The following is a 26,487-nucleotide window of genomic DNA, read 5'->3' as shown; positions in this document are numbered from 1 at the left end:
TAACATGGCTGTTATAGAATGTTGTAGTGTCATGTTAATGCATCATAATGCAGAAACCTCATCTCTCTAAATACATGGCTCTGGCTAGAATGAATGACTAACTGACTGACTGGTGGAAGGAAGGAAAGTCTTCGTTCACAACTCTCATCACGGTAGTTTCAGTAGATCATTTGGTCACTTTTCACGGCTGTTCCTGAGGAGTTGGACACTAAATGTGGTAAACATGATTGCAGTAAAACAATATATCTGGGTTATTAAGAGTTGTTAGACAATCACTGCTCAAATGCTGCTTCTGTGATAATAATGCTTATTGTACCCTGTTCTCTGCAGCGACGGGATGTGAGGGATGTTCTCAGTTTCGGTTTGTAAATCTAGGCCGTGTCACATGTCATTTGTGTTTGTGCTAATCCCCTTTTCACATGCGTATGATTTTGGTCCGTCTCGCTCTTACATACAAAACATCCTACAGAGGATTCTAAAAACAAGTTATTGACACATACAAAGTTATTGTTCTTTAGAAAACAAAGATACAATTATAACAGTCTCTCGTATACGTAACGGTAATCCGTGTTTTTTTTTTGTAACAGGTACTTCAGTCATGTCATGCCAGATGGTTTGAGATCCATACTGGCCTTGTGCTTTTCAAAGGTTAATATACATGTATGTGATAATATTATACAAAGATATGAGCATTTGCCTTTCCAGTTGCACTTTCCCATAATGGTCATTGTTTATAATTGGTCAATATTCAATTCCACTATTGCAATTTTCATATTGAATTAATTTGCCGACTTAATACATTGTTTTTTTTTCTGTATTTCTTTCGTACGGATTATAATGTATATCTCTCCTTTTTATAAATAAGGTGCCATAGGAACATATGAGGACACTGAGGTCCGAACCTCAATAATTATTTCAAATTAGATTTTTATTAGTTTAATTTAGTTAATTTTTTAAACTTTTGTTTTGGGGTCTCAAATTACGGTTGAGAATTAGAATAGTTGAATACACAAAAGTGACATTTTTTTTAACTTGGTTGTGTATGAGCAGTTTCTCTCTTGTTATGTGTCACTAACCATACTTCCATCCAAGTAAAGCCTTACCATGTAAAAAAATTATAAAAAATCATGACAGGTGTGATGGAAACAGGAAGTTTCAGTACAATTTCTATACATGCCGATAGATAATTTCTTCGTTCGACACGGTGGGATGTTTTTTGTGTCTGTAAAAAAAATGTGTTTTTGTGAGAAATGGTGGTGGTGGTAATTACTTTGATGCACAAATATTTATATAATAACCATCATATTGAAGTAAATTTGGAGTCACACGATGATATGGTGTCTGGTCCTCCCACTACGACTCGGGGGGAAAGCATGCAGTTCATTAGGCTGAATATTAAATAAATGATGATGAACTTCACAGGGGGGTGGGGGGGGGGGGGGGGTAAAAGAGCACGGTGATGGTCTTGGTGCTCTTTTCCAATAAATATGGAAGGTCTTATTCCGTTGACATGATGATCGATGCTGGACTGTTGTTTGACAAATAAAAATATTCTCGCTCTTATCCATAATAATCTCATTATGTAGACTAGCCTAGCTGCATCTGTGAGCTGTTGGTATATGTATTTAACACAGCCATTTCTTTTTTTTTTGTGACAAAACTATTGGTAGAGTTGAAAATGCAACAGAAACATTAGTTTTTTTTTGTTTATTCGTTACATGAAAACTTGAGTGAAAAAAAGTACATTTTAAGTACACTATTCTATCACGTGCTGATTTTTCATCCGTAACAAGTCCATTTGGTGGAAACACCACTGGTGTGATAATGTGCATATTTTCTTTATGTGGATTCTAGAGTATTCGCATGAAAATCTGTCACCAATTGGATGGAAACCTAGCTAGTGACAGTCAATCAATTAGCCCAATTCAGTTAAACATTTTTAGATTGGTTAATTTGTCTAGTTAGTCTAACCAGTTATCTAAACTTGTAGTAATCATGATTGAATTACCGACAGGGCATGCAGGGCACATTCCCAGGGGCCCTGACCTCCAGGGGCCTTGACCTCCAGGGGCCTGACCTCCAGGTGCCCTGACCTCCAGTGGCCTTGACCTCCAGGGGGCCTGACCTCCAGGGGCCTTGACCTCCAGGGGGCCTGACCTCCAGGGGCCCTGACCTCCAGGGGCCTTGACCTCCAGGGGGCCCCAATTTATTTTATTTGCTCACTCGCTCAGATATCATATTAACATGGCAAAATGTGTAGAATTGCAGGAAATTAGCTTTAAAACCGTAAAAATGTCTCTCCACCGCATGGCAAAATGTGTAGAATTGCAGGTTATTAATTAGCTGTAAAAACTGCAAAAAATATATATTATGTAAAACGAACTTATTTGTTGACCTTTGTTAATATAATCATTTTTTTTTGCTGTCAGATACCTCTGTACGTATTCAATTATATATTTTTTTAATCCTGGTGCTGAGTTAATGTGAGTTAATGTGTCGCGGCTAATTGTATAGCTAACAGGCTATGTGTTTGTAGATCCACTGAGGTGAATGAAGATACAATAGCCAATGTGATAACAGCTGAAGTCATTCCTTATAGCCCCCCCCCCCCCCCTTCCTGACAGACTAAAACTCAGACCCTGCCTACGGCTCTCTTTACAATAACTTCATTTTTTTATAGATTAATTAAGTCAATATCTTGAATTAGCACGTTAGTGTTGAATCACATTGGGCCTCCAAATTTAAATTATAATTCAATTTATAGTAACTTCCTAGGTAACAATCTTAGAAAGACTAACATGTTTGCATATGAAATACAAAACTATCACAATAACAGCTGTTTGACTTTCTTATTTCTGTTGACAAACAAATTAAAATAAAAAAATAAAATAAAAAAATAAATGAAAAATAAATGAAAAGTAAATTGTAATCAGGTTGGTCACGTTTCCCCTGGAGGTAGGTAATTAGATATCAGACATGGAAGTTCTTAACTATGTCCCAAATGGCACCCTATTCCCTATGTAGTGCACTACTTTTAACCAGGGCCTATATTGGGTAGTAGTCCATATGGGCCCTGGTCAAAAGTAGTGCACTATATATAGAATAGGGTTCCATTTGGGATGCAAACCCTTGGTTGTGCTTCACCTTGATTACGTTGTTTTCTGCAAAGAGTTGGCCTCGGAGACAGGCTGAATAGAACAGGGTTTAGATGTAAGCCTCTTCAGTGGTCACTGCTACTGGTGTCTGCTCAGGGCCGTTCTCCTGGCGTTCTCCTTTCACCATCACCGGGGGTTGGATCATTATCCGCAGACGCTGCAATGTGGAGAGAAGAACGATACATTCAAAATATGTCACACCACTGTGCTGACATCTTCAGGCTGTAAAGTTACAACATTACCATGCTATATGCAGATGCTGTAAGGAAAATTATATGTCATACGCATCTTTATGCTTTCACATTGCTGGTAATACATTGTATCATGCACTAGAGAGCTAGCTGGCTCAGTGTCTGTAAGATCAAGTCTTTCCGCCTGGTGCTTGGCACACACTAACCAAGGAACTGATTGCTACAATTTAAGCAATCAAGACCGCACTGACTGACACAAAGGGGCAGACAGCTGCTCATCTCGTTGCCAGTGACGACCGCAGTGCTCCATCCTTGACAACACCAGAACTAGCAATTACTGTTCCTTTCACTGCAAGCTGCAGCTCAACAGACGTAGCGGCATGGGACCGACCAGCCTCACACTCCTTTCTGTGACCTTCTCAACAGACGTAGCGGCATGGGACCGACCAGCCTCACACTCCTTTCTGTGACCTTCTCAACAGACGTAGCGGCATGGGACCGACCAGCCTCACACTCCTTTCTGTGACCTTCTCAACAGACGTAGCGGCATGGGGCCGACCAGCCTCACACTCCTTTCTGTGACCTTCTCAACAGACGTAGCGGCATGGGACCGACCAGCCTCACACTCCTTTCTGTGACCTTCTCAACAGACGTAGCGGCATGGGACCGACCAGCCTCACATTCCTTTCTGTGACCTTCTCAACAGACGTAGCGGCATGGGACCGACCAGCCTCACACTCCTTTCTCTGATCTTCTCAACAGACGTAGCGGCATGGGACCGACCAGCCTCACACTCCTTTCTGTGACCTTCTCAACAGACGTAGCGGCATGGGACCGACCAGCCTCACACTCCTTTCTGTGACCTTCTCAACAGACGTAGCGGCATGGGACCGACCAGCCTCACACTCCTTTCTGTGACCTTCTCAACAGACGTAGCGGCATGGGACCGACCAGCCTCACACTCCTTTCTGTGACCTTCTCAACAGACGTAGCGGCATGGGACCGACCAGCCTCACACTCCTGTCTGTGAACTTCTCAACTGAACGTCTTACATAAATTGACTGAAAACCTGCAGTTCTCTTTCTCTCATTAGATCACATACCTAAACTACAGCCTACTGTAGCCTATTAAAACTAATTTACGTTAGCAATGATCAATTTCAACTTATTATTCTCTCTCTCTCTCTCTCTGTCTCTGTCCATGTCCAAGTCTATGTAGGTCCATGACTAATGTCTTACAACAAAATACATTATCGACGACATTTGCTGTCCTCTAACTTTTCTATCAGAATTTCTGAGACCACCAACGATTATTTATGCGGATTAATATAAAAACAGTAAATCGCCAAGAGCAATATTCCAAACTAATTTTTGGATTAGGTGCCATCCCATCTATTTAAAAAATTGTAGAAAACCCCAGCAGCCTGTGACAAACTCTCTGCTGCAGGCAGATCTCTTTCTGAGACACACACTATGGTTATCTTGGGAATGAAATGGGAGTTGTTCGACATAAAATGGTCGGCTTTAAGGTCGACTCTGTATACACAGTATGTGAGGAGAGCCCTTGAAATGCCAGGATAGTCGATTTGATTCCCGGGACCACCCATAAGTAAAACATTTAGGCACGCATGACTGTAAGTCACGTTGGATAAAATTGTCTGCTAAATAGGATAGACATATACAGTCCTTCAGGAAGAATTCACAACCCTTAAAATTTTAACACATTTTGTTGTGTTACAGGCTGAATTTAAAATTGATTAAATTTAGATTTTGTTTCACTGGCTTACACACAATACCCCATAATGTCAAAGCGAAATTGTTTTTAGACATATTTACAAAATTTATAAAATATGAAAAGCTGGAATGTCTTGAGTCAATATGTATTCAGTCACATAATAAGTTACATGGACTCACTCTGTGTGCAATAATAGTGTTTAACATAGTTTATGATTTCTGAATGACTACCTCATCTCTGTACCCCACACATACAATTATCTGTAAGGTCCTTCAGTCGACCAGTGAATTTCAAACACAGATTCAACCACAAAAACCATGGAGGTTTACAAATGTTTCGCAAAGAAAGCCACCTATTGGTAGATGGGTACAAATAAAAAAAGCAGACATTGAATTTCCCTTTGAGCATGGTGAAGTTGTTCATTACACTTTGGATGGTGTATCAATACACCCAGTCAATACAAAGATACAGTCATCCTTCCTAACTCAGTTGCCGGAGAGGACGGAAACCGCTCAGGGATTTCACTATGAGGCCAATGGTGACTTTCAAACAGTTACAGAGTTTAATGGCTGTGATAGGAGAAAACAGAGGATGGATCAACAACATTGTAGTTAATGCACAATACTAACCTAAATGACAGAGTGAAAAGAAGGAAGCCTGTACAGAATACAAATACTACAAAACATGCATCCTGTTTGCAACAAGGCACTAAATACTGCTGCAAAACATGTGGCAAAGAAATTAACTTTATGTCCTGAATACAAAGTGTTATGTTTGGAGCAGTACATTACTGGCTGCATCACGTTATGGGTATGCTTGTCATCGAAAAAGAAACGGAGCTAACCACAGGCAAAATCCTAGTGAAAAACCTAGTTCAGTCCGCTTTCGGACAGACACTGGGAGACAAATTCACCTTTCAGCTGGACAATAATCTAAAACACAAGGCCAAATACACACTTGAGTTGCTTAATAAGAAGACAAAATTGAATGTTCCTGAGTGGCCTAGTTACAGTTTTGACTTAAACCGGCTTGAAAATCTATGGCAAGACTTGAAAATGGCTGTCTAGCAATGATCAATAACCAACTTGACAGAGCTTGAAGAATTTCTAAAAGAATAATGTGCATATACTGTACAATCCAGGTGTGCAAAGCTCTTAGAGACTTACCCAGAAAGACTCACAGCTGTAATCGCTTCCAAAGGTGTTTCTAACAGTGTTGACTCAGGGGTGTGAGTACTTACGTAATCAAGATATATTAGTGTTTTATTTTTCAGAAATGTTTCTTCCACTTTGACATTACAGAGTATTTTGTGTAGATCGTTGACCAAAAAAAAAAGACAATTTAATCAATTTTAATCCAACCTTGAAACACAACAAAATGTGTAAAAAGTCAAACGGTACTTGTACTTTCTGAAGGCAGCTGAGGAAAACAGAAGGTGATGAGTTACCTCTTTGTAATCCCCCTTGAGGTTGAGGAACATGTAGACCATGTATCCTGGTATCAGGAGCATAGAGGATAGGGCCATGCACCAGCCCACTCCCTGGCCCCAGGCGGGGAACACATAGTTGTTCATAGTGAGAGGAACCATCTGGACAGCACTGAACAGGAACACACCCTGGAACACAGAAGAACAATCTGGTCACAACACAATCAACCACAATTTAGAAAATAAGCCTTAGGGCTCAATTGTGTAAATTTGTAAATTAACTTTATGTCCTGAATACAAAGTGTTATGTTTGGGGCAAATCCAAAACAACACATTACTAGCTGCATCATGTTATGGGTATGCTTGTCATTAGCAAGGAATAGGGAGTTCCTGGACTCATTGTTCACCCATAACTGCGTGGCCACGCACGCTTCTAACTCAAATCATCAAGTTTGTAGATGACCCAACAGTCGTAGGCTTGATTACCAACAATGACGAGATAGCCTACAAGGAGGAGGTGAGGGCTCTGGAGGTGTGGTGCCAGGAAGATAACCTCCCACTCAACGTCAACAAACCAAAGGAGCTGATCGTGGACTTCAGGAAACAGCGGAGGGAGCACCCCCATATCCACATCGACGGGACCACAGTAGAGAAGTGGAGAAGGTGGAAAGCTTCAAGTTCCTCAGCATATACATTACTGACAAACTGAAATGGTCCACCCACACAGACAGCCTCAGAAAGCTGAAGAATTTGGCTTGGCACCTAAAACCCTCACAAACTTTTACAGATGCACAATTGAGAGCATCCTGTCAGGCTGTATCCTAACCTGGTACAGCAACTGCACCACCCGCAACCGCAGGGCTCTCCAGAGGGTGGTGCGGTTTGCCCAACGCATCACTGGGGGCAAACTACCTGCCTTCCAGTACACCGATAGCACCCGATGTCACAGGAAGGCCAAAGAGATCATCAAGGACAACAACCACACAAGCCACTGCCTGTTCACCCCACTTTCATCCAGAAGGCGAGGTCAGTACAGGTGCATTAAAGCTGGGACCGAGAGACTGAAAAACAGCTTCTATCTCAAGGCCATCAGACTGTTAAACAGCCATCACTAGCACATTAAAGGCTGCTGTCCTATATACATAGACTTGAAATCATTGGCCACTTTAATAAGGTTTACATATTTTGCATTACTCATCTCATATGTATATACTGTATTCTATTCTACTGTATATCAGTCTATGTCGCTCTGACTTTGTTCGTCCATATATTTATATATTCTTAATTCCATTCCTGTCACGACTTCTGCCGAAGTTGAAATTGTAAGATATTACTTGTTAGATATTACTGCACTGTTGGAGCTATAAACACAAGCATTTAGCTACACTCGCAATAACATCTGCTAAACACGTGTATGTGACCTATAACATTTGATTTTATTTGATGTTGAATGCTCTGCTTGAGAATGTTGAAAGACAGAGAAAGGGGAGATATATATATATACACTGCTCAAAAAAATAAAGGGAACACTTAAACAACACAATGTAACTCCAAGTCAGTCACACTTCTGTGAAATCAAACTGTCCACTTAGGAAGCAACACTGATTGACAATAAATTTCACATGCTGTTGTGCAAATGGAATAGACAACAGGTGGAAATTAGAGGCAATTAGCAAGACACCCCCAATAAAGGAGTGGTTTTGCAGGCGCGGACCACAGACCACTTCTCAGTTCCTATGCTTCCTGGCTGATGTTTTGGTCACTTTTGAATGCTGGCGTAGTGTCCAGAGCATGGAGGCGCTACCAGGAGACAGGCCAGTACATCAGGAGATGTGGAGGAGGTCGTAGGAGGGCAACAACCCAGCAGCAGGACCGCTACCTCCGCCTTTGTGCAAGGAGGAGCAGGAGAAGCACTGCCAGAGCCCTGCAAAATGACCTCCAGCAGGCCACAAATGTGCATGTGTCTGAAACAGACTCCATGAGGGTGGTATGAGGGCCCGACGTCCACAGGTGGGGGTTGTGCTTACAGCCCAACACCGTGCAGGACGTTTGGCATTTGCCAGAGAACACCAAGATTGGCAAATTCGCCACTGGCACCCTGTGCTCTTCACAGATGAAAGCAGGTTCACACTGAGCACGTGACAGACGTGACAGAGTCTGGAGACGCCGTGGAGAACGTTCTGCTGCCTGCAACTTCCTCCAGCATGACCGGTTTGGCGGTGGGTCAGTCATGGTGTGGGGTGGCATTTCTTTGGGGGGCTGCACAGCTCTCCATGTGCTCGCCAGAGGTAGCCTGAGTGCCATTAGGTACCGAGATGAGATCCTCAGACCCCTTGTGAGACCATATGCTTGTGCGGTTGGCCCTGGGTTCCTCCTAATGCAAGACAATGCTAGACCTCATGTGGCTGGAGTGTGTCAGCAGTTCCTGCAAGAGGAAGGCCTTGATGCTATGGACTGGCCCGCCCGTTCCCCAGACCTGAATCCAGTTGAGCACATCTGGGACATCATGTCTCGCTCCATCCACCAACGCCACGTTGCACCACAGACTGTCCAGGAGTTGGCGGATGCTTTAGTCCAGGTCTGGGAGGAGATCCCTTAGGAGACCATCCGCCACCTCATCAGGAGCATGCCCAGGCGTTGTAGGGAGGTCATACAGGCACGTGGAGGCCACACACACTACTGAGCCTCATTTTGACTTGTTTTAAGGACATTACATCAAAGTTGGATCAGCCTGTAGTGTGGTTTTCCACTTTAATTTTGAGTGACTCCAAATCCAGACCTCCATGGGTTGATAAATTGGATTTCCATTGATTATTTTTGTGTGATTTTGTTGTCAGCACATTCAACTATGTAAAGAAAAAAGTATTTAATAAGATTATTTCTTTCATTCAGATCTAGGATGTGTTGTTTAAGTGTTCCCTTTATTTTTTTGAGCAGTATATATATATATATATAGAGAGAGAGAGAGAGAGAGAGAGAGAGAGAGAGAGAGAGAGAGAGAGAGAGAGAGAGAGAGAGAGAGAGAGAGAAGACGAGAGAGAGAGAGAAGACGAGAGAGTACTTACAGCCACGATGAGAGGAGTGAACACGACCCAACACAGCTTCCACCACAGGCAGGGCCTAAAGCCAATCATCTCCTCAATGTTGGCAAGGAACTTATCAGCACCTGCAACATATACAAGACAGGACATTGTAGGTCAAAGGTCCTGTGATGGAAGACAAGTACCTGCACTCATTGGAAGCAGATATGGAATTTGGTATGAGCTGCCCAACACCCAAACCTTTTACATAGACATTTTTTTACATTTTTACATTTTAGTCATTTAGCCGACGCTCTTATCCAGAGCGACTTACAGAGCGACTTACAGTAGTGAATGCATACATTTGTACTGCCCCCCGTGGGAATCGAACCATTACATTGAGCAAGCCCCAACATCTTTGTACATCAGTCAGGTTAGCGATGTCACCGTAGCTCTAACAGGAAGTGAGGTAACTGACTCCCTGACTCACCGTAGAACCAGGATATGGAGACGCACTCGAAGAAGACCAGGAAGAGCAGGCACATGCCGCTGGCAGAGTAGTAGTCAAACAGCTTGAACACATACAGCCCACCCTGTTAGGCGAGAAGAGAACAGAGAAAGAGTGTTGGATACAGGTTCCCAAGTGTAGAGAGAGGCCGAACGAGACCAGCAAGACGGGGAGTCATGGGGGATATAGAGGACAGGAGATAGAACGACTGAGATGTGATGTAGCCTATTAAACTGGTGACGTGGAATAATGTGAGGGTTGAGAGCACCAGTGGTGGTAGCTGGTGGAGGGTTACTGATCCTAGCTGCCTGCCTGTCTCCCTGGGAATTTGCAGGGCTCTGGAGCCCAGCGCTAGTGAAGGGTGGAGGGAGATGCAACGCTAGACTGGTACTGCAGAGCTGAGGTGAACAACTGATTAGGCCGATTATTTCAATCCAAGAGGGATGCAGACATGAATCTCCAGTGACAGATGTGATAATGGCACTGCATCTCAGTGCCTTAGACTCTCACGCATGGGGCATGAGACACACACATTGAACCCTCATCACACACACTGGACCCTCTTCACACACACTGGACCCTCTTCACACACACTGGACCCTCTTCACACACACTGGACCCTCTTCACACACACTGGAACCTCTTCACACACACTGGACCCTCTTCACACACACTGGACCCTCTTCACACACACTAGACCCTCTTCACACGGATTGGAACCCTCTTCACACGGATTGGAACCTCTTCACACGGATTGGAACCTCTTCACACGGATTGGAACCCCTTCACACGGATTGGAACCCCTTCACACGGATTGGAACCGCTTCACACGGATTGGAACCGCTTCACACGGATTGGAACCTCTTCACACGGATTGGAACCGCTTCACACGGATTGGACCCCCTTCACACGGATTGGACCCCCTTCACACGGATTGGACCCCCTTCACACGGATTGGACCCCCTTCACACGGATTGGACCCCCTTCACACGGATTGGACCCCCTTCACACGGATTGGACCCTCTTCACACGGATTGGACCCTCTTCACACGGATTGGACCCTCTTCACACGGATTGAACCCTCTTCACACGGATTATACCCTCTTCACACGGCACACCTCTAATTTCTCATTGAAAAATACTGCTTTTATTTCCTAATTAATCTGGCCAATAGTCAGAGAGTTCACTTTTCAACTGTGCCTCCAAATCTTTCGAAAATCTGCTGTTCTACATCACGAGCAGTGTAACAGCGCCAGCTTCACCTGGGAGATCTGCCACCGCACTGCCACCTTTCTGCCACCGGACTGCCACCGGACTGTCACCTTTCTGCCACCGCACTGCCACCGCACTGCCACCGCACTGCCACCGGACTGCCACCGCACTGCCACTGCACTGCCACCTTTCTGCCACCTTTCTGCCACTGGACTGGCACCTTTCTGCCACCTTTCTGCCACCGGACTGCCACCTTTCTGCCACCGGACTGCCAGCTTTCTGCCACCGCACTGCCACCGCACTGCCACCGCACTGCCACCGCACTGCTACTGGACTGCCACCTTTCTGCCAACTTTCTGCCACTGGACTTTCACCTTTCTGCCACCGGACTGTCACCTTTCTGCCACCGGACTGCCACCGCACTGTCGCTGAATGCTTCCTTATGGCAGCATATGATAATAGGCTATACTATTGATTTAACCAGAGGCATTAACCCTGTAGCATAAACCCTGTAGCATTAACCCTGTAGCATAAACCCTGTAGCATTAACCCTGTAGCATTAACCCTGTAGCATTAACCCTGGAGCATTAACCCTGTAGCATTAACCCTGTAGCATTAACCCTGTAGCATTAACATTAACCCTGTAGCATTAACCCTGTAGCATTAACCCTATAGCATTAACCCTGTAGCATTAGCATTAACCCTGTAGCATTAACCCTGTAGCATTAACCCTGTAGCATTAACCCTGTAGCATTAGCATTAACCCTGTAGCATTAACCCTGTAGCATTAACCCTATAGCATTAACCCTGTAGCATTAGCATTAACCCTGTAGCATTAACCCTGTAGCATTAACCCTGTAGCATTAACCCTATAGCATTAACCCTGTAGCATTAACCCTGTAGCATTAACCCTATAGCATTAACCCTGTAGCATTAGCATAAACCCTGATCCACAGGCCATTATTCACCTCCTTTGGTCACTAGCTCAGCAGGGATTCTGGTGACCTGATTTATCTCACTGCAATAATGAACATTATTTTTGCCCAAACAGATTGTGAACCCAAATGTGTAACTGATTCAGGTGGAGGGGCGACAACACATTGAAATATCATTTGGGTTGGATGTAAGGGGGAGCAGATTTAGGCTATGTCATCTTGTCTTCGGGAGATTTTATCTGTTTAATTTATTTGGTCTAACACAACAGCTGATAGCCATTAGAACAATTCCCATCCCCTACAGTGGGCTAAAATAGAGGCTAATTAACGTGTTTATCTCAGCAAGAACACTACTGTTATTACACATTCTTTTATTATTTCACTTTTTACACATTTTTTCCTGGTGTAATTAGGCTATTTGAATTATGATATGACAACTTATCTTTGAAAATACTGGACTGGACTGGATGTGACTGGACTGGATGTGACTGGACTGGACTAGATGTGACTGGATGTGACTGGATGTGACTGGATGTGACTGGACTAGATGTGACTGGACTGGACTAGATGTGACTGGACTGGACTAGATGTGACTGGACTGGACTGGATGTGACTGGACTGGACTGGTTGTGACTGGACTGGACTGGATGTGACTGGACTGGACTAGATGTGACTGGACTGGACTAGATGTGACCGGACTGGACTAGATGTGACTGGACTGGACTGGACTAGATGTGACTGGACTGGACTGGAATAGATGTGACCGGACTGGACTGGACTAGATGTGACTGGACTGGACTAGATGTGACCGGACCGGACTGGACTAGATGTGACTGGACTGGACTGGACTAGATGTGACTGGACTGGACTGGACTGGACTAGATGTGACTGGACTGGACTGGACTAGATGTGACAGGACTGGACTAGATGTGACCGGACTGGACTGGACTAGATGTGACTGGACTGGACTGGACTAGATGTGACCGGACTGGACTGGACTAGATGTGACTGGACTGGACTGGACTAGATGTGACTGGACTGGACTGGACTAGATGTGACTGGACTGGACTGGACTAGATGTGACTGGACTGGACTGGACTAGATGTGACTGGACTGGACTGGACTAGATGTGACCGGACTGGACTAGATGTGACCGGACTGGACTGGACTAGATGTGACTGGACTGGACTGGACTAGATGTGACTGGACTGGACTGGACTAGATGTGACTGGACTGGACTGGACTAGATGTGACCGGACTGGACTAGATGTGACTGGACTGGACTGGACTAGATGTGACCGGACTGGACTAGATGTGACTGGACTGGACTAGATGTGACTGGACTGGACTGGATGTGACTGGACTGGACTGGACTAGATGTGACTGGACTGGACTAGATGTGACTGGACTGGACTGGACTAGATGTGACTGGACTGGACTGGACTAGATGTGACCGGACTGGACTAGATGTGACTGGACTGGACTGGACTAGATGTGACCGGACTGGACTAGATGTGACTGGACTGGACTGGACTAGATGTGACCGGACTGGACTGGATGTGACTGGACTGGACTAGATGTGAGTGAACTGGACTGTGTGTGTGTGTGTGTGTGTGTGTGTGTGTGTGTGTGTGTGTGTGTGTGTGTGTGTGTGTGTGTGTGTGTGTGTGTGTACTATACCTGTGTGATGTTGGACAGGCCAATGATATAAGAGACCAGGCAGACGGCAGCGATGAAGAGTTCTCTTCTTCCTCTCAGAGCCCTGGGGAACTCATCCACCAACGCAGTAATGAAGCCCTCCACCGTACAGAACTACACATAAACATAAAACACATTAGATCAGGTCCCCCCTTTCAAAGGCTTTTCGGATCAATTTCCCGCAGGAAATCAGTTGGGGTCTCAACTTACTGTTGCTAGGTAGAATAGTAGAATAAACAGGGCTGTGGTTCAGTAGTGTTTCTCTTGTTATGTCAGTCACTGACATTCACACAATAGACCCACGTCAGCTAAACCTTTTTGGGATTGGGTTAATTAGTCTACCGGCCAGCTATCTAAACTTAGTAGTCATGGTGGAATTACCTCCCGGGTATTGAAAACTCATATTCCTGTTATGAGGTATACAATTGAAAAAATCTTCTCTCTACGCGATTTGTGTAGAATTGCAGAAAACATGTTTTACATTTTCTCTACACTCAATAACAAAATGTGAAGAATTACACAAAATTTTAACTAAAACTTTTAAAAATGTCTCTCCGCTGTCTAGATGGGGTACACTAAGATGTTTTGCTACCAGTGTGTGAGGCGGGGCGTTCACTACCACACATTATATAATACTACACCACACATTATATAATACTATACCACACATTATATAATACTATACTACACATTATATAATACTATACCACACATTATATAATACTATACTATACCACACATTATATAATACTATACAACACATTATATAATACTACACCACACATTATATAATACTACACCACACATTATATAATACTATACCACACATTATATAATACTATACTACACATTATATAATACTATACCACACATTATATAATACTATACTATACCACACATTATATAATACTACACCACATATTATATAATACTATACCACACATTATATAATACTATACAACACATTATATAATACTATACCACACATTATATAATACTACACAACACATTATATAATACTACACAACACATTATATAATACTACACCACACATTATATAATACTATACAACACATTATATAATACTATACAACACATTATATAATACTATACCACACATTATATAATACTATACAACACATTATATAATACTATACCACACATTATATAATACTATACAACACATTATATAATACTATACCACACATTATATAATACTATACCACACATTATATAATACTATACTATACAACACATTATATAATACTATACTATACAACACATTATATAATACTACACCACACATTATATAATACTACACCACACATTATATAATACTATACCACACATTATATAATACTATACTATACAATACATTATATAATACTATACCACACATTATATAATACTATACTATACAACACATTATATAATACTATACCACACATTATATAATACTATACCACACATTATATAATACTATACAACACATTATATAATACTATACCACACATTATATAATACTATACAACACATTATATAATACTATACCACACATTATATAATACTATACCACACATTATATAATACTATACAACACATTATATAATACTATACAACACATTATATAATACTATACTATACAACCCATTATATAATACTATACAACACATTATATAATACTATACAACACATTATATAATACTATACAACACATTATATAATACTATACAACCCATTATATAATACTATACTATACAACCCATTATATAATACTATACAACACATTATATAATGCTGTACAACACCTTAATATAATACTATACTATACCACACCACACATTATATAATACTATACCACACATTATATAATACTATACCACACATTATATAATACTATACCACACATTATATAATACTATACAACACATTATATAATACTATACAACACATTATATAATACTGTACAACACATTAACACAATATCACTACTAGGTTAGATATAGTAGTTTACTGTGGAGCTATAGTATTATATAATATCACTACTAGGTTAGATGGAGTAGATCAGTGTTGGATGGAATTGACTTCTTGCCCCTCTTATAGAATATTAGGCCAACAGTATTGCAATCATGCAACTCATTCAAGTCAAGCACTGCATTAGATGGATAATACTACATTCATTGTCCAACACAACACAACAATGCAATAACACAAAAAAACAACATCACAACAACAAGACAACATACACACAACACAACAACGCAACAACATACACACAACACAACAACAACAACGCAACAAAACAACATACACACAACACAACAAACACAAGACATCAACAACACAATAACACAACAACACAACAACACCACAACACAACAGAACAACACCACAACACAACAACACAAGCACAACAACACAAAACACCACAACAAAACAACACAACAACACAAAACAACAACACAAAACAACACATATGTTGTGTTGTTGTGTTGTTGTTTTGTGTTATGTGGTTGTGTTGTTGTGATGTTGTGTTGTTGTTTTGTTGTTATTTGTGTTGTTGTTGTGTTGTTGTTTGTTGTTCCATGGGTGTTACACAAAACACAAAACAACACAACACAAAACAACAACACATAACACCCATTCAAGAACACAACAGAAAACACAACGACAACACATCAACACAAAACAACAACAGAAACAAGAAAATCAAATAGCTTTTGTTTCCTCACCTGACTGTCGATTCCCAGCATAAGCAGCATGGAGAAGAAGAGGATCGCCCAGAGAGGAGAGATAGGCAGCTGGGTTACTGCCTCGGGGTAGGCCAAGAATGCCAAGCCAGGACCTGCAACACAACACAGACAGGCAGTTAGAGACGGGATCTGACAACACAACACAGGCAGACAGTTAGAGACGGGATCTGACAACAACACAGACAGTTAGAGACGAGATCTGACAACACAACACAGACAGACAGTTAGAGACGGGATCAGACAACACAGGCAGACAGCTAGAGACGGGGTCTGACAACACAACACAGGCAGACAGAGACGGGATCTGACAACACAACACAGACAGTTAGAGACGGGGTCTGACAACACAACACAGGCAGACAGTTAGAGATGGGATCTGACAACAACACAGACAGTTAGAGACGAGATCTGACAACACAACACTGACAGAGACGGGATCAGACAACACAGGCAGACAGTTAGAGACGGGGTCTGACAACACAACACAGGCAGACAGAGACGGGATCTGACAACACAACACAGACAGTTAGAGACGTGATCTGACAACACAACACAGACAGTTAGAGACGGGATCTGACAACACAACACAGATAGACAGTTAGAGACGGGATCTGACAACACAACACAGACAGTTAGAGACAGGATCAGACAACACAACACAGACAGACAGTTAGAGACAGGATCAGACAACACAACACAGACAGTTAGAGACGGGATCTGACAACACAACACAGACAGACAGTTAGAGATGGGATCTGACAACACAACACAGACAGTTAGAGACAGGATCAGACAACACAACACAGACAGACAGATAGAGACGGGATCTGACAACACAACACAGACAGTTAGAGACGGGATCTGACAACACAACACAGACAGTTAGAGACGGGATCTGACAACACAGACAGACAGTTAGAGACGGGATCTGACAACACAACACAGACAGACAGAGACGGGATCTGACAACACAACACAACACAGACAGTTAAGAGACGAGATCTGACAACACAACACAGACAGACAGTTAGAGATGAGATCTGACAACACAACACAGACAGACAGTTAGAGACGGGATCTGACAACACAACACAGACAGGCAGTTAGAGACGGGGTCTGACAACACAACACAGACAGACAGATAGAGATGGGATCTGACAACACAACACATACAGACAGTTAGAGACGGGATCTGACAACACAGACAGACAGTTTGAGATGAGATCTGACAACACAACACAGACAGTTTGAGATGAGATCTGACAACACAACACAGACAGTTAGAGACGAGATCTGACAACACAACACAACACAGACAGTTAGAGACGGGATCTGACAACACAACACAGACAGTTAGAGACGGGATCTGACAACACAACACAACACAGACAGTTTGAGACGAGATCTGACAATACAACATAGACAGACAGTTAGAGACGGGATCTGACAACACAACACAGACAGTTAGAGACGGGATCTGACAACACAACACAGACAGTTAGAGACGGGATCTGACAACACAACACAGACAGACAGTTAGAGACGGGATCAGACAACACAGACAGATAGTTAGAGACGGGATCTGACAACACAACACAGACAGACAGTTTGAGACGAGATCTGACAACACAACACAGACAGACAGTTAGAGACGGGATCTGATAACACAACACAGACAGTTAGAGACGGGATCTGACAACACAACACAGACAGACAGTTAGAGACGGGATCTGATAACACAACACAGACAGTTAGAGACGGGATCTGACAACACAACACAGACAGACAGAATCAGACAACACAACACAGACAGACAGAATCAGACAACACAACACAGACAGACAGTTAGAGACGGGATCTGACAACAGACAGATAGTTAGAGACGGGATCTGACAACACAACACAGACAGACAGTTTGAGACGAGATCTGACAACACAACACAGACAGTTATAGACGGGATCTGATAACACAACACAGACAGACAGTTAAAGACAGGATCTGACAGCACAGCCCATTCCTGTTCAAATACCCATTTAGAGAAGTGTTTCAATGTCCATGGTTTTACAGTGAGTCCTACTGTTCTTCCAAGATTTGCTCTTATTTCTTTGCTCAAATCAAAACGTCATTTGTCACATGCTCCTGAATACAAGTGTAGACCTTACCGTGAAATGCATACTTACCCAACAACGCAGTTCAAGAAATAGAGTTAAGAAAATATTTACTAAATAAACTAAAAGTAAAAAATTGTCAAATTAAAAATAAAAAGTTAAAATAACAACGCAGTTCAAGAAATAGAGTTAAGAAAATATTTACTAAATAAACTAAAAGTAAAAAATTGTCAAATTAAAAATAAAAAGTTAAAATAACAACGCAGTTCAAGAAATAGAGTTAAGAAAATATTTACTAAATAAACTAAAAGTAAAAAATTGTCAAATTAAAAATAAAAAGTTAAAATAACAACGCAGTTCAAGAAATAGAGTTAAGAAAATATTTACTAAATAAACTAAAAGTAAAAAATTGTCAAATTAAAAATAAAAAGTTAAAATAACAATAATGATGATATATGCAGAGGGTACCGGTACAGAGTTAATGTGCGAGGGTACAGGTTAGTTGAGTTATTTTGTACATGTAGGTCGGGGTAAAGTGACAATGCATAGATGATAAACAGTGAGCAGCAGCAGTGTAAAAAACAAAATGGAGGGAGGGGGGTGTCAATGTAAATAGTCCAGGTGGCCATTTGATTAATAATACGCTAAGTCCTGTATTGTTTCATTAAAGATCTTTATCAGTAGTGAAACGGTAATTACCTGAGGCTGCTACTTCTATTATAGGCCTCTTAGTCACGTTGGCCATGAAGCCCACAATGGAGAAGATGACTAGGCCAGCGAACATGCTGGTGAACGAGTTGATGCAGCACACAATGACAGAATCTCTGCAGGGAGATGGAGAGAAAGACAACAACAACAAAAAAGCATGGGTTTGGAACGTCTGTTGTCACACTGATATGGAAGCCTTATCAAACCACAGCACATTTAAAATTGGGAGGGGAGGGAGGGAGGGAGGGAGGGGGGGAGGGAGGGGGGGAGTGTTTTGCATTCTATAGCCGAGTGTTACTGCAATGTCAATGGACTGACCTATTCATTTCAGAGATGGGGTGTTTGTTCATTCGGTGCCAGAGTTGAACATAGGAGAGAGACAGAGATGATGTGACAGCTGAGAGATGTGTTTTCTCTTTGTCTCTCTCTCTCTCCCCCACCCCCTCTCTATCTCTTTCTCTCTCTCTCTCCAACCCCCCTCTCTCCCACCCCCTCTCTCTCTCACCACTCCTCTCTCTCTCACCACTCTCTCTCTCTCTCTCCCACCCCCTCTCTATCTCTTTCTCTCTCCAAACCCCTCTCTCTCTCCAACCCTCCTCTCTCTCCTACCCTCTCTCTCTCTCCTACCCTCTCTCGCTCTCACCACTCCTCTCTCTCTCTCTCCCACCCTCTCAATTCAATTAAATTCAAAAGGGCTTTATTGGCATGGGAAACATATGTTTACATTGCCAAAGCAAATGGAATAGACAATAAAGAAAAGGGAAATAAACAAGGGAAACATTAGTAAACACTACACTCTCAAAAGTCTCTCTCTCTCTCTCTCTCTCTCTCTCTCTCTCTCTCTCTCTCTCTCTCTCTCTCTCTCTCTCTCTCTCTCTCTCTCTCTCTCTCTCTCTCTCTCTCTCTCTCTCTCCTCTCTCTCTCTCTCTCTCTCTCTCTCGCTCTCTCGCTCTCTCTCGCTCTCTCTCTCTCTCTCTCATTAGCAGAGGCAGAATATAAACTGATCGCTGGATGGAACGGTGTTGTAGATTTTAACCTACCTGTAAACATTATTATTGAATGGGTTGTAGCTTCCCAGAGCAATCAGTGATCCCAGCCCCAGCCCATAGGAGAAGAAGATCTGAGTGGCAGCATCCAACCACACCTGATGAGAACAGAGAGACAGAGAGTCAAAACACACAGCAAGTCAAAACACACAGCAAGTCAAAACACACTGATATTCAAAACACACAGCAAGTTAAAACACACTGCAAGTCAAAACACACTGCAAGTCAAAACACACTGCAAGTCAAAACACACTGATAGTCAAAACACACTGATAGTCAAAACCCACTGCAAGTCAAAACACACTGCAAGTCAAAACACACTGCAAGTCAAAACACACTGCAAGTCAAAACACGCTGATATTCAAAACACACTGCAAGTCAAAACACACTGCAAGTCAAAACACACTGCAAGTCAAAACACACTGATATTCAAAACACACTGGTACTCACAGCATCACAAACAGCAATCAGCATCCATTCTCCCTCTGTATCTGCTCACTGATAAAGGCTAGCCAGCTCTGTATCTGTTCACTGATAAAGGCTAGCCAGCTCTGTATCTGTTCACTGATAAAGGCTAGCCAGCTCTGTATCTGTTCACTGATAAAGGCTAGCTACCTCTGTATCTGTTCACTGGTTAAGGCTAGCCAGCTCTGTATCTGCTCACTGATAAAGGCTAGCTACCTCTGTATCTGTTCACTGATAAAGGCTAGCCAGCTCTGTATCTGTTCACTGGTAAAGGCTAGCCAGCTCTGTATCTGCTCACTGATAAAGGCTAGCTACCTCTGTATCTGTTCACTGATAAAGGCTAGCTACCTCTGTATCTGTTCACTGATAAAGGCTAGCCACCTCTGTATCTGTTCACTGATAAAGGCTAGCCAGCTCTGTATCTGTTCACTGGTAAAGGCTAGCCAGCTCTGTATCTGCTCACTGATAAAGGCTAGCTACCTCTGTATCTGTTCACTGATAAAGGCTAGCTACCTCTGTATCTGTTCACTGATAAAGCCTAGCTACCTCTGATTCCTTGAGCTTTTCAAAGTTGGGCGTGATATAGAAGAGGATTCCATCGATGGCTCCGGGGAGAGTGATGCCGCGACAGAAGAGGATGAAGAGCATGAAGTAGGGGTACGTGGCTGAGAAGTACACCACCTGAAACAGGGAGGGAGGGAGGGAGGGAGGGAGGGAGGGAGGGAGGGAGGGAGGGAGGGAGGGAGGGAGGGAGGGAGAGAGAGAGAGAGAGAGGGGGAGGGAGGGAGGGAGGGAGGGAGGGAGGGAGAGAGAGAGAGGGGGAGGGAGGGAGGGACTTGTTAAAATACAAGACAACGGAGCTATGCCACCCCTCCTTACGTCATTACTATAGTTAGGACCCATGCATGGATTAACAGCCATTTTTCCAGTCAAATGTTTCTTAAATGGATTTTGAATCTAAAGCCATGCCTCTTGCTTTTGCAAATTACCAGGGGACATGCTGGATCCCCCCCCCCCAACATCCAATACGGCTGCCAAAATCCAACATGGCTGCCAAAATCCAACATGGCTGCCAAAATCCAATATGGCTGCCAAAATCCAATGTCAAGATTCCTCAGTGCGGTTTAGCCCCTACTCTCTGAATTTAGTCAGTGGCAGCCTCTTACCTTGCCGGTCCATGCGACACCTTTCCAGATGCAGAAATAAACCAGGACCCAAGCGATGGCCAGCGTGATGGCTAGAGGCGCTCTGATCTCCCCAGGCTTCTCCAGACCATCCGTCAATTGGTGCATGTTACGTCTATAGGACAAATCAACCAATCAACCAATCTATCAACCAACCAATCAATCAACCAATCAATACAATTGGTTTATACATCCGTTTTCATCAACTACAAACCCATTCATTATTTTCTACACTGTGTGTGGTCTAACCAGAGCCAAAAAAAAACAACCAAACTTTTTAAAAATATCATAAAATACTTGTTCTTACTCCCAGAATTCCTGAACGGCGCTGGTGAGGTTGACAGCGTTCGGGATGCTGTAGTTGGTGTAACAGCGCTCTGTATTCCAAGAATTTCCACATGATTGCCATGGTAGCTCCTGGAATAACAAAGACGGGGGGTTTTCTCTCACTTTTTGTCATTTTGCCCATCTCTTTCACCCAGGCGACATGACCACATTTTATTTTTTGAAAGGGTACTGATGGCCAAATTCGATATCTTTGAATTAACTATACATAAAAGAAACAGTATTTCTTTCTTTTCAGCATTCAAATGGATAACACTGAAGGAAGGGGCCTATGCCCCTGCTCTTTCAGTTCTCAGTCATGCTACTTAAAGACATTCATCAGGGAAATGTGCTTTTCCTTTTTTAAAACCTCCCAGTGAACGAAATGCAATAACCTCACATTAATTCGTGTTTTTTTTGTTTTTGTTTTGTACTTATAACTTTTTTTCATAGAAAATCAGTAATATCCATCATACTCACAGAAGTAAAGGAGGACCAGAGATAGTATATAGCCCAGGAAATGATGACAATGTAATAAATATTTAGCCAGAAAGAAAGGACAGCAGCGGCTAGGCCAACACCTAGAACAGCAGGGAAGAGTAGCGTTAGGAATGTATATACTGGCAGTTAATATAAAATTAAATTAAATGATGTGACACCTTGAGTAATTGGAGATTTTTTTTTAACATAAAATAGCTTTAGCAAGTTATATTAAATATGTGGTTTAATCTGTAATACAACAGGGAGAGGAGACACGCACTGAAATTGCAGATATTTGTGTGTGTTTATTGACAACCAGTAAAAAAAAAAGAGTATTGGATGAGGAGAGCTAATTGTTTTACGGAATATATTGAGATGTATTTCAGTTGAACCTCTAAACGTAGTGTTTTGATTTACCTTTAAACATGGGAGCCAGTTTCCACACTCCAAGTCCTCCAATCGATGTGTACTGACCGAGGGACGTTTCGAGCAGAAACAGGGGCATACCAGCAAATATGAGCGTCAAAAAGTAGGGAATCAAGAAGGCCCCTGAATGGAAGGTGAAAGGTAAGTAAACAAATAAATATAATGGTGAATTAAAGTGCATTGATATACCGGGAACATTTCAAATCATCCAAAGAGATAAAGAGATGAAGCCAACATATTTTTGCATCACACTGATGCGCCTAAAATTAATGATAATTACGCTCAATCTGGAGAGAAAAAGACCATTGGGATTATTTAAATGAGGGACCCAGAACACATTCCCTGTTTGAAGGGTCAAGTTTTAAACCTCCTTCTGTTTTTTGAAACCACGGAAAAGCGCCGACATCTTGATTACCTCCTCCGTTCTTCCCACATAGATAAGGAAATCTCCAGACATTTCCGAGTCCAATTGCGTACCCGACGCAAGACAGGAGAAAGTCAAATTTTCCAGTCCAGTTTTCTCTTTCGGGAAGTTCTTTTTTCTGGACTTTTACGACCAATGTTTTAGGTTTGTCATTAGGCTCCGCATTCACCTCCGTTAAAACGTGTCCATCCGAGGCTTTAGTTCCATTAGTCGCCATGTCTCTCTGGTTAATGTTAGATTTCCTGGCGAGGGTGGCAGGCGGTTGGAAGATTTTAACCCCACCGATCCACGTAGACAGCAGCTTCACGGGTCGTTACCCAGCCGGTGGACCGTTGGATGTGAAGGAGCGGGAACACCGAGGAAGTTAAAAGCGAACCTGGGAAAAAAAGAGCAAGAGAATGTTACCAAATAGGAAATTTAAATAACGATAGGACCCTTTAAATATTTACATAATATTGCATTAACACGGGAATTATCCAAATGAAAGTATAGCGTTGAAAATGGGCCGTTTTGAAGAGTTTTCATTGAGTCACTTTGTTGGCGCTGGGGACAAGAGATCACAAGAGGACCCTGTGGTGCTTTTTAACCAGCCAGGTTGATTTACAGCGTCGTTACTCTCAATGTCTCCTTTATACGGCTTTAAAACAGCACACATTCCGCCGACAGGTCATTTAACACTGTTAAGAGGAGGAGGCGATCACAGCTGTCCAATTATTCAGCATTTGGATGGTTAATTGCAGAGGAACTCAACCATCAATTTGACAAGAAAAAAAGATAAATTACATTCATTCACACGCTATGGCTTAGAATGTATGCACCCAAATAAGTGTAACGTTATAAATAAAAACTGAATGCAAAGCATTCATATTAATCTGTTAATTATCCGAGGTTAAATACTTTGAATATAGTTTTCTTTAATTATTCATAATAAATGTGAGACAAAAGTAAATTGGTTGATAAAAATAAATAAAAAATCGTTCCTGTTACAAGTCAAAACGCAATGTGCGGATTGTGGAAACATTGGCTAGGCAACGTCATGCTTTTGGTATTTTTAGGCATTTATTTGTTTGAATAATACCGTGCCTCTATATCTGTAGTATAATGGTGAAATATCCCCCGTTTTGCCCCTCAGCTCGTTGAAATTTATGGAAGGGGATGGAGATGGATAAGTGCCCGCAAACAAAAGCGACAAGCTTTACGCGTCAGTCACTCTCCTTACGCTTCCTTTCACATTTGCTGATGATATTCGATGAATTATGGAACTTCAAAAAACGAATCAAATGTAGAATGATGTGATTTATCACTCTCTTTGAAGTTGCATGGATTAAAATATATATATATATATATATATATATATATATCATTGATTTATCCACTGTAGGCGAATCACCTCGGCTACTCAGTGCGCAACATCTGAAACACCGTTTTTCCCCACCGAGACAGCAACTCCGCATCCCCAAATGGGTTCACACTGTTCTGTCCAATGTTCTGACCATCGCAATGAAGTTTTCCCACACTGTTAAACGTAAATTCTGTACTTACAATCAAACTGATGTGCCAGCCAGAATTGTGGGACATGGTATAGTATCCGTGCGTTCTTCTAAAAGTTGTGTTCGTGAAGCTTCTAACCGAATCAAATATATATATATTTTTTTAGAGATAGATAAGCAGAACTAAACTATGATCCTGATGGGAAAGGTGAGTTTGCAGGAAAGCAGAAACAAGGTGTGAGTGGTGCTGTCCGTTAGCTTGGTGATGCTGAAGGAGAGAGCCAAGCAGATGAGAGGAGAGCAGAGCGGGGAAACAACACCACGAAAAGGCAGCAGCTTCACCTCGTAACACCGTCTATCTTCAGCGGCCAGGGTTGTTACACGGAGCACAAATCCCCGTTCTCATCTACATAGCGTCAATGTCATCTGAAAGTCGACCCTCCCCGTGTCCAACATTTCCACCACTGAGATCGCTGTGGTTTTGAGAAAGGGGCATCTTATTGTCTCATGGTTTTATATGCATAGTGCTTTTCAACAACTTGGGGTTTTTTGTTTTCTACACGAATTGATTGGGTGATTCACAGACAGTTATATGACTTAACATTTTTGTTAGCTTTACGTGATTGCTCACATATAGGACAGTTATCATACCTTAACCGTGTTGATATTCCCAGAAACAAATTCATTGTTCCATTAATACACTTTATTTGGAATGGTATTTGGATTTTTCAATATTTTCAATATTAGTTTTATGGTGTTGAAAAGCTTTACTTTGTCATTTCTCCACCCAGCACAGCCAGAAGAGGCAACCCATCATAGCCTGGTTCCTCTCTAGGTTTCTTTCTAGGTTTTGGCCTTTCTAGGGAGTTTTTCCTAGCCACCGTGCTTCTACACCTGCATTACTTGCTGTTTGGGGTTTTTAGGCTTGTAACGCCCTGGCCATAGAGAGGGGCTTTTTGTTCTTTATTTTGGTTAGGCCAGGGTGTTACATTGGGTGGGCGTTCTATGTTCTTTTTTCTATGTTTTTGTATTTCTTTGTTTTGGGCCGAGTATGGTTCCTAATCAGAGGCAGCTGTCTATCGTTGTCTCTGATTAGGAATCATACTTAGGCAGCCTGTTTTCCTTTGGGGTTTTGTGGGTAGTTGTTTTCTGTCTTGTGTGTGTTCACCTGGCAGAACTGTTGGCTTTCGTTTTCCCTG

At 42.3% G+C, this 26,487-nt stretch overlaps 1 protein-coding gene across 4 annotated transcripts; it reads right to left on the bottom strand.

Annotated features, from left to right (window-relative positions):
- Nucleotides 1–25,758, bottom strand: LOC115207211 (sodium- and chloride-dependent GABA transporter 1). 4 transcript variants are annotated; one of them, XR_003880939.1, is made up of 16 exons: nt 25,341–25,758; nt 23,790–24,174; nt 23,366–23,497; nt 22,949–23,049; nt 22,452–22,561; nt 22,127–22,259; nt 21,507–21,641; nt 20,490–20,593; nt 19,441–19,565; nt 16,612–16,724; nt 13,862–13,993; nt 10,017–10,119; nt 9,572–9,672; nt 6,528–6,695; nt 3,145–3,312; nt 1–208 (listed from the first exon to the last, which is right to left on the bottom strand). XR_003880939.1 is itself a non-coding variant. In XM_029774182.1 (15 exons), the coding sequence occupies exons 2-15, from the start codon at nt 24,013–24,015 to the stop codon at nt 3,205–3,207; spliced, it is 1,791 nt and encodes a 596-aa protein (XP_029630042.1). In that variant the 5' UTR covers nt 24,016–24,174; nt 25,341–25,758; the 3' UTR covers nt 1,432–3,204. The 4 variants fall into 4 exon arrangements, 2 of the variants coding, with proteins under 2 accessions (XP_029630042.1, XP_029630044.1); XR_003880940.1 differs by having other exon boundaries at nt 1–193; XM_029774182.1 differs by lacking the exon at nt 1–208 and having other exon boundaries at nt 1,432–3,312.
- Between the last annotated feature and the right edge of the window lie 729 nt (nt 25,759–26,487).

Source organism: Salmo trutta, chromosome 14 (genome assembly GCF_901001165.1).
Source record: "Salmo trutta chromosome 14, fSalTru1.1, whole genome shotgun sequence".
Taxonomy (NCBI): domain Eukaryota; kingdom Metazoa; phylum Chordata; class Actinopteri; order Salmoniformes; family Salmonidae; genus Salmo; species Salmo trutta.
This window is presented reverse-complemented; position numbering and strand designations above follow the sequence as displayed.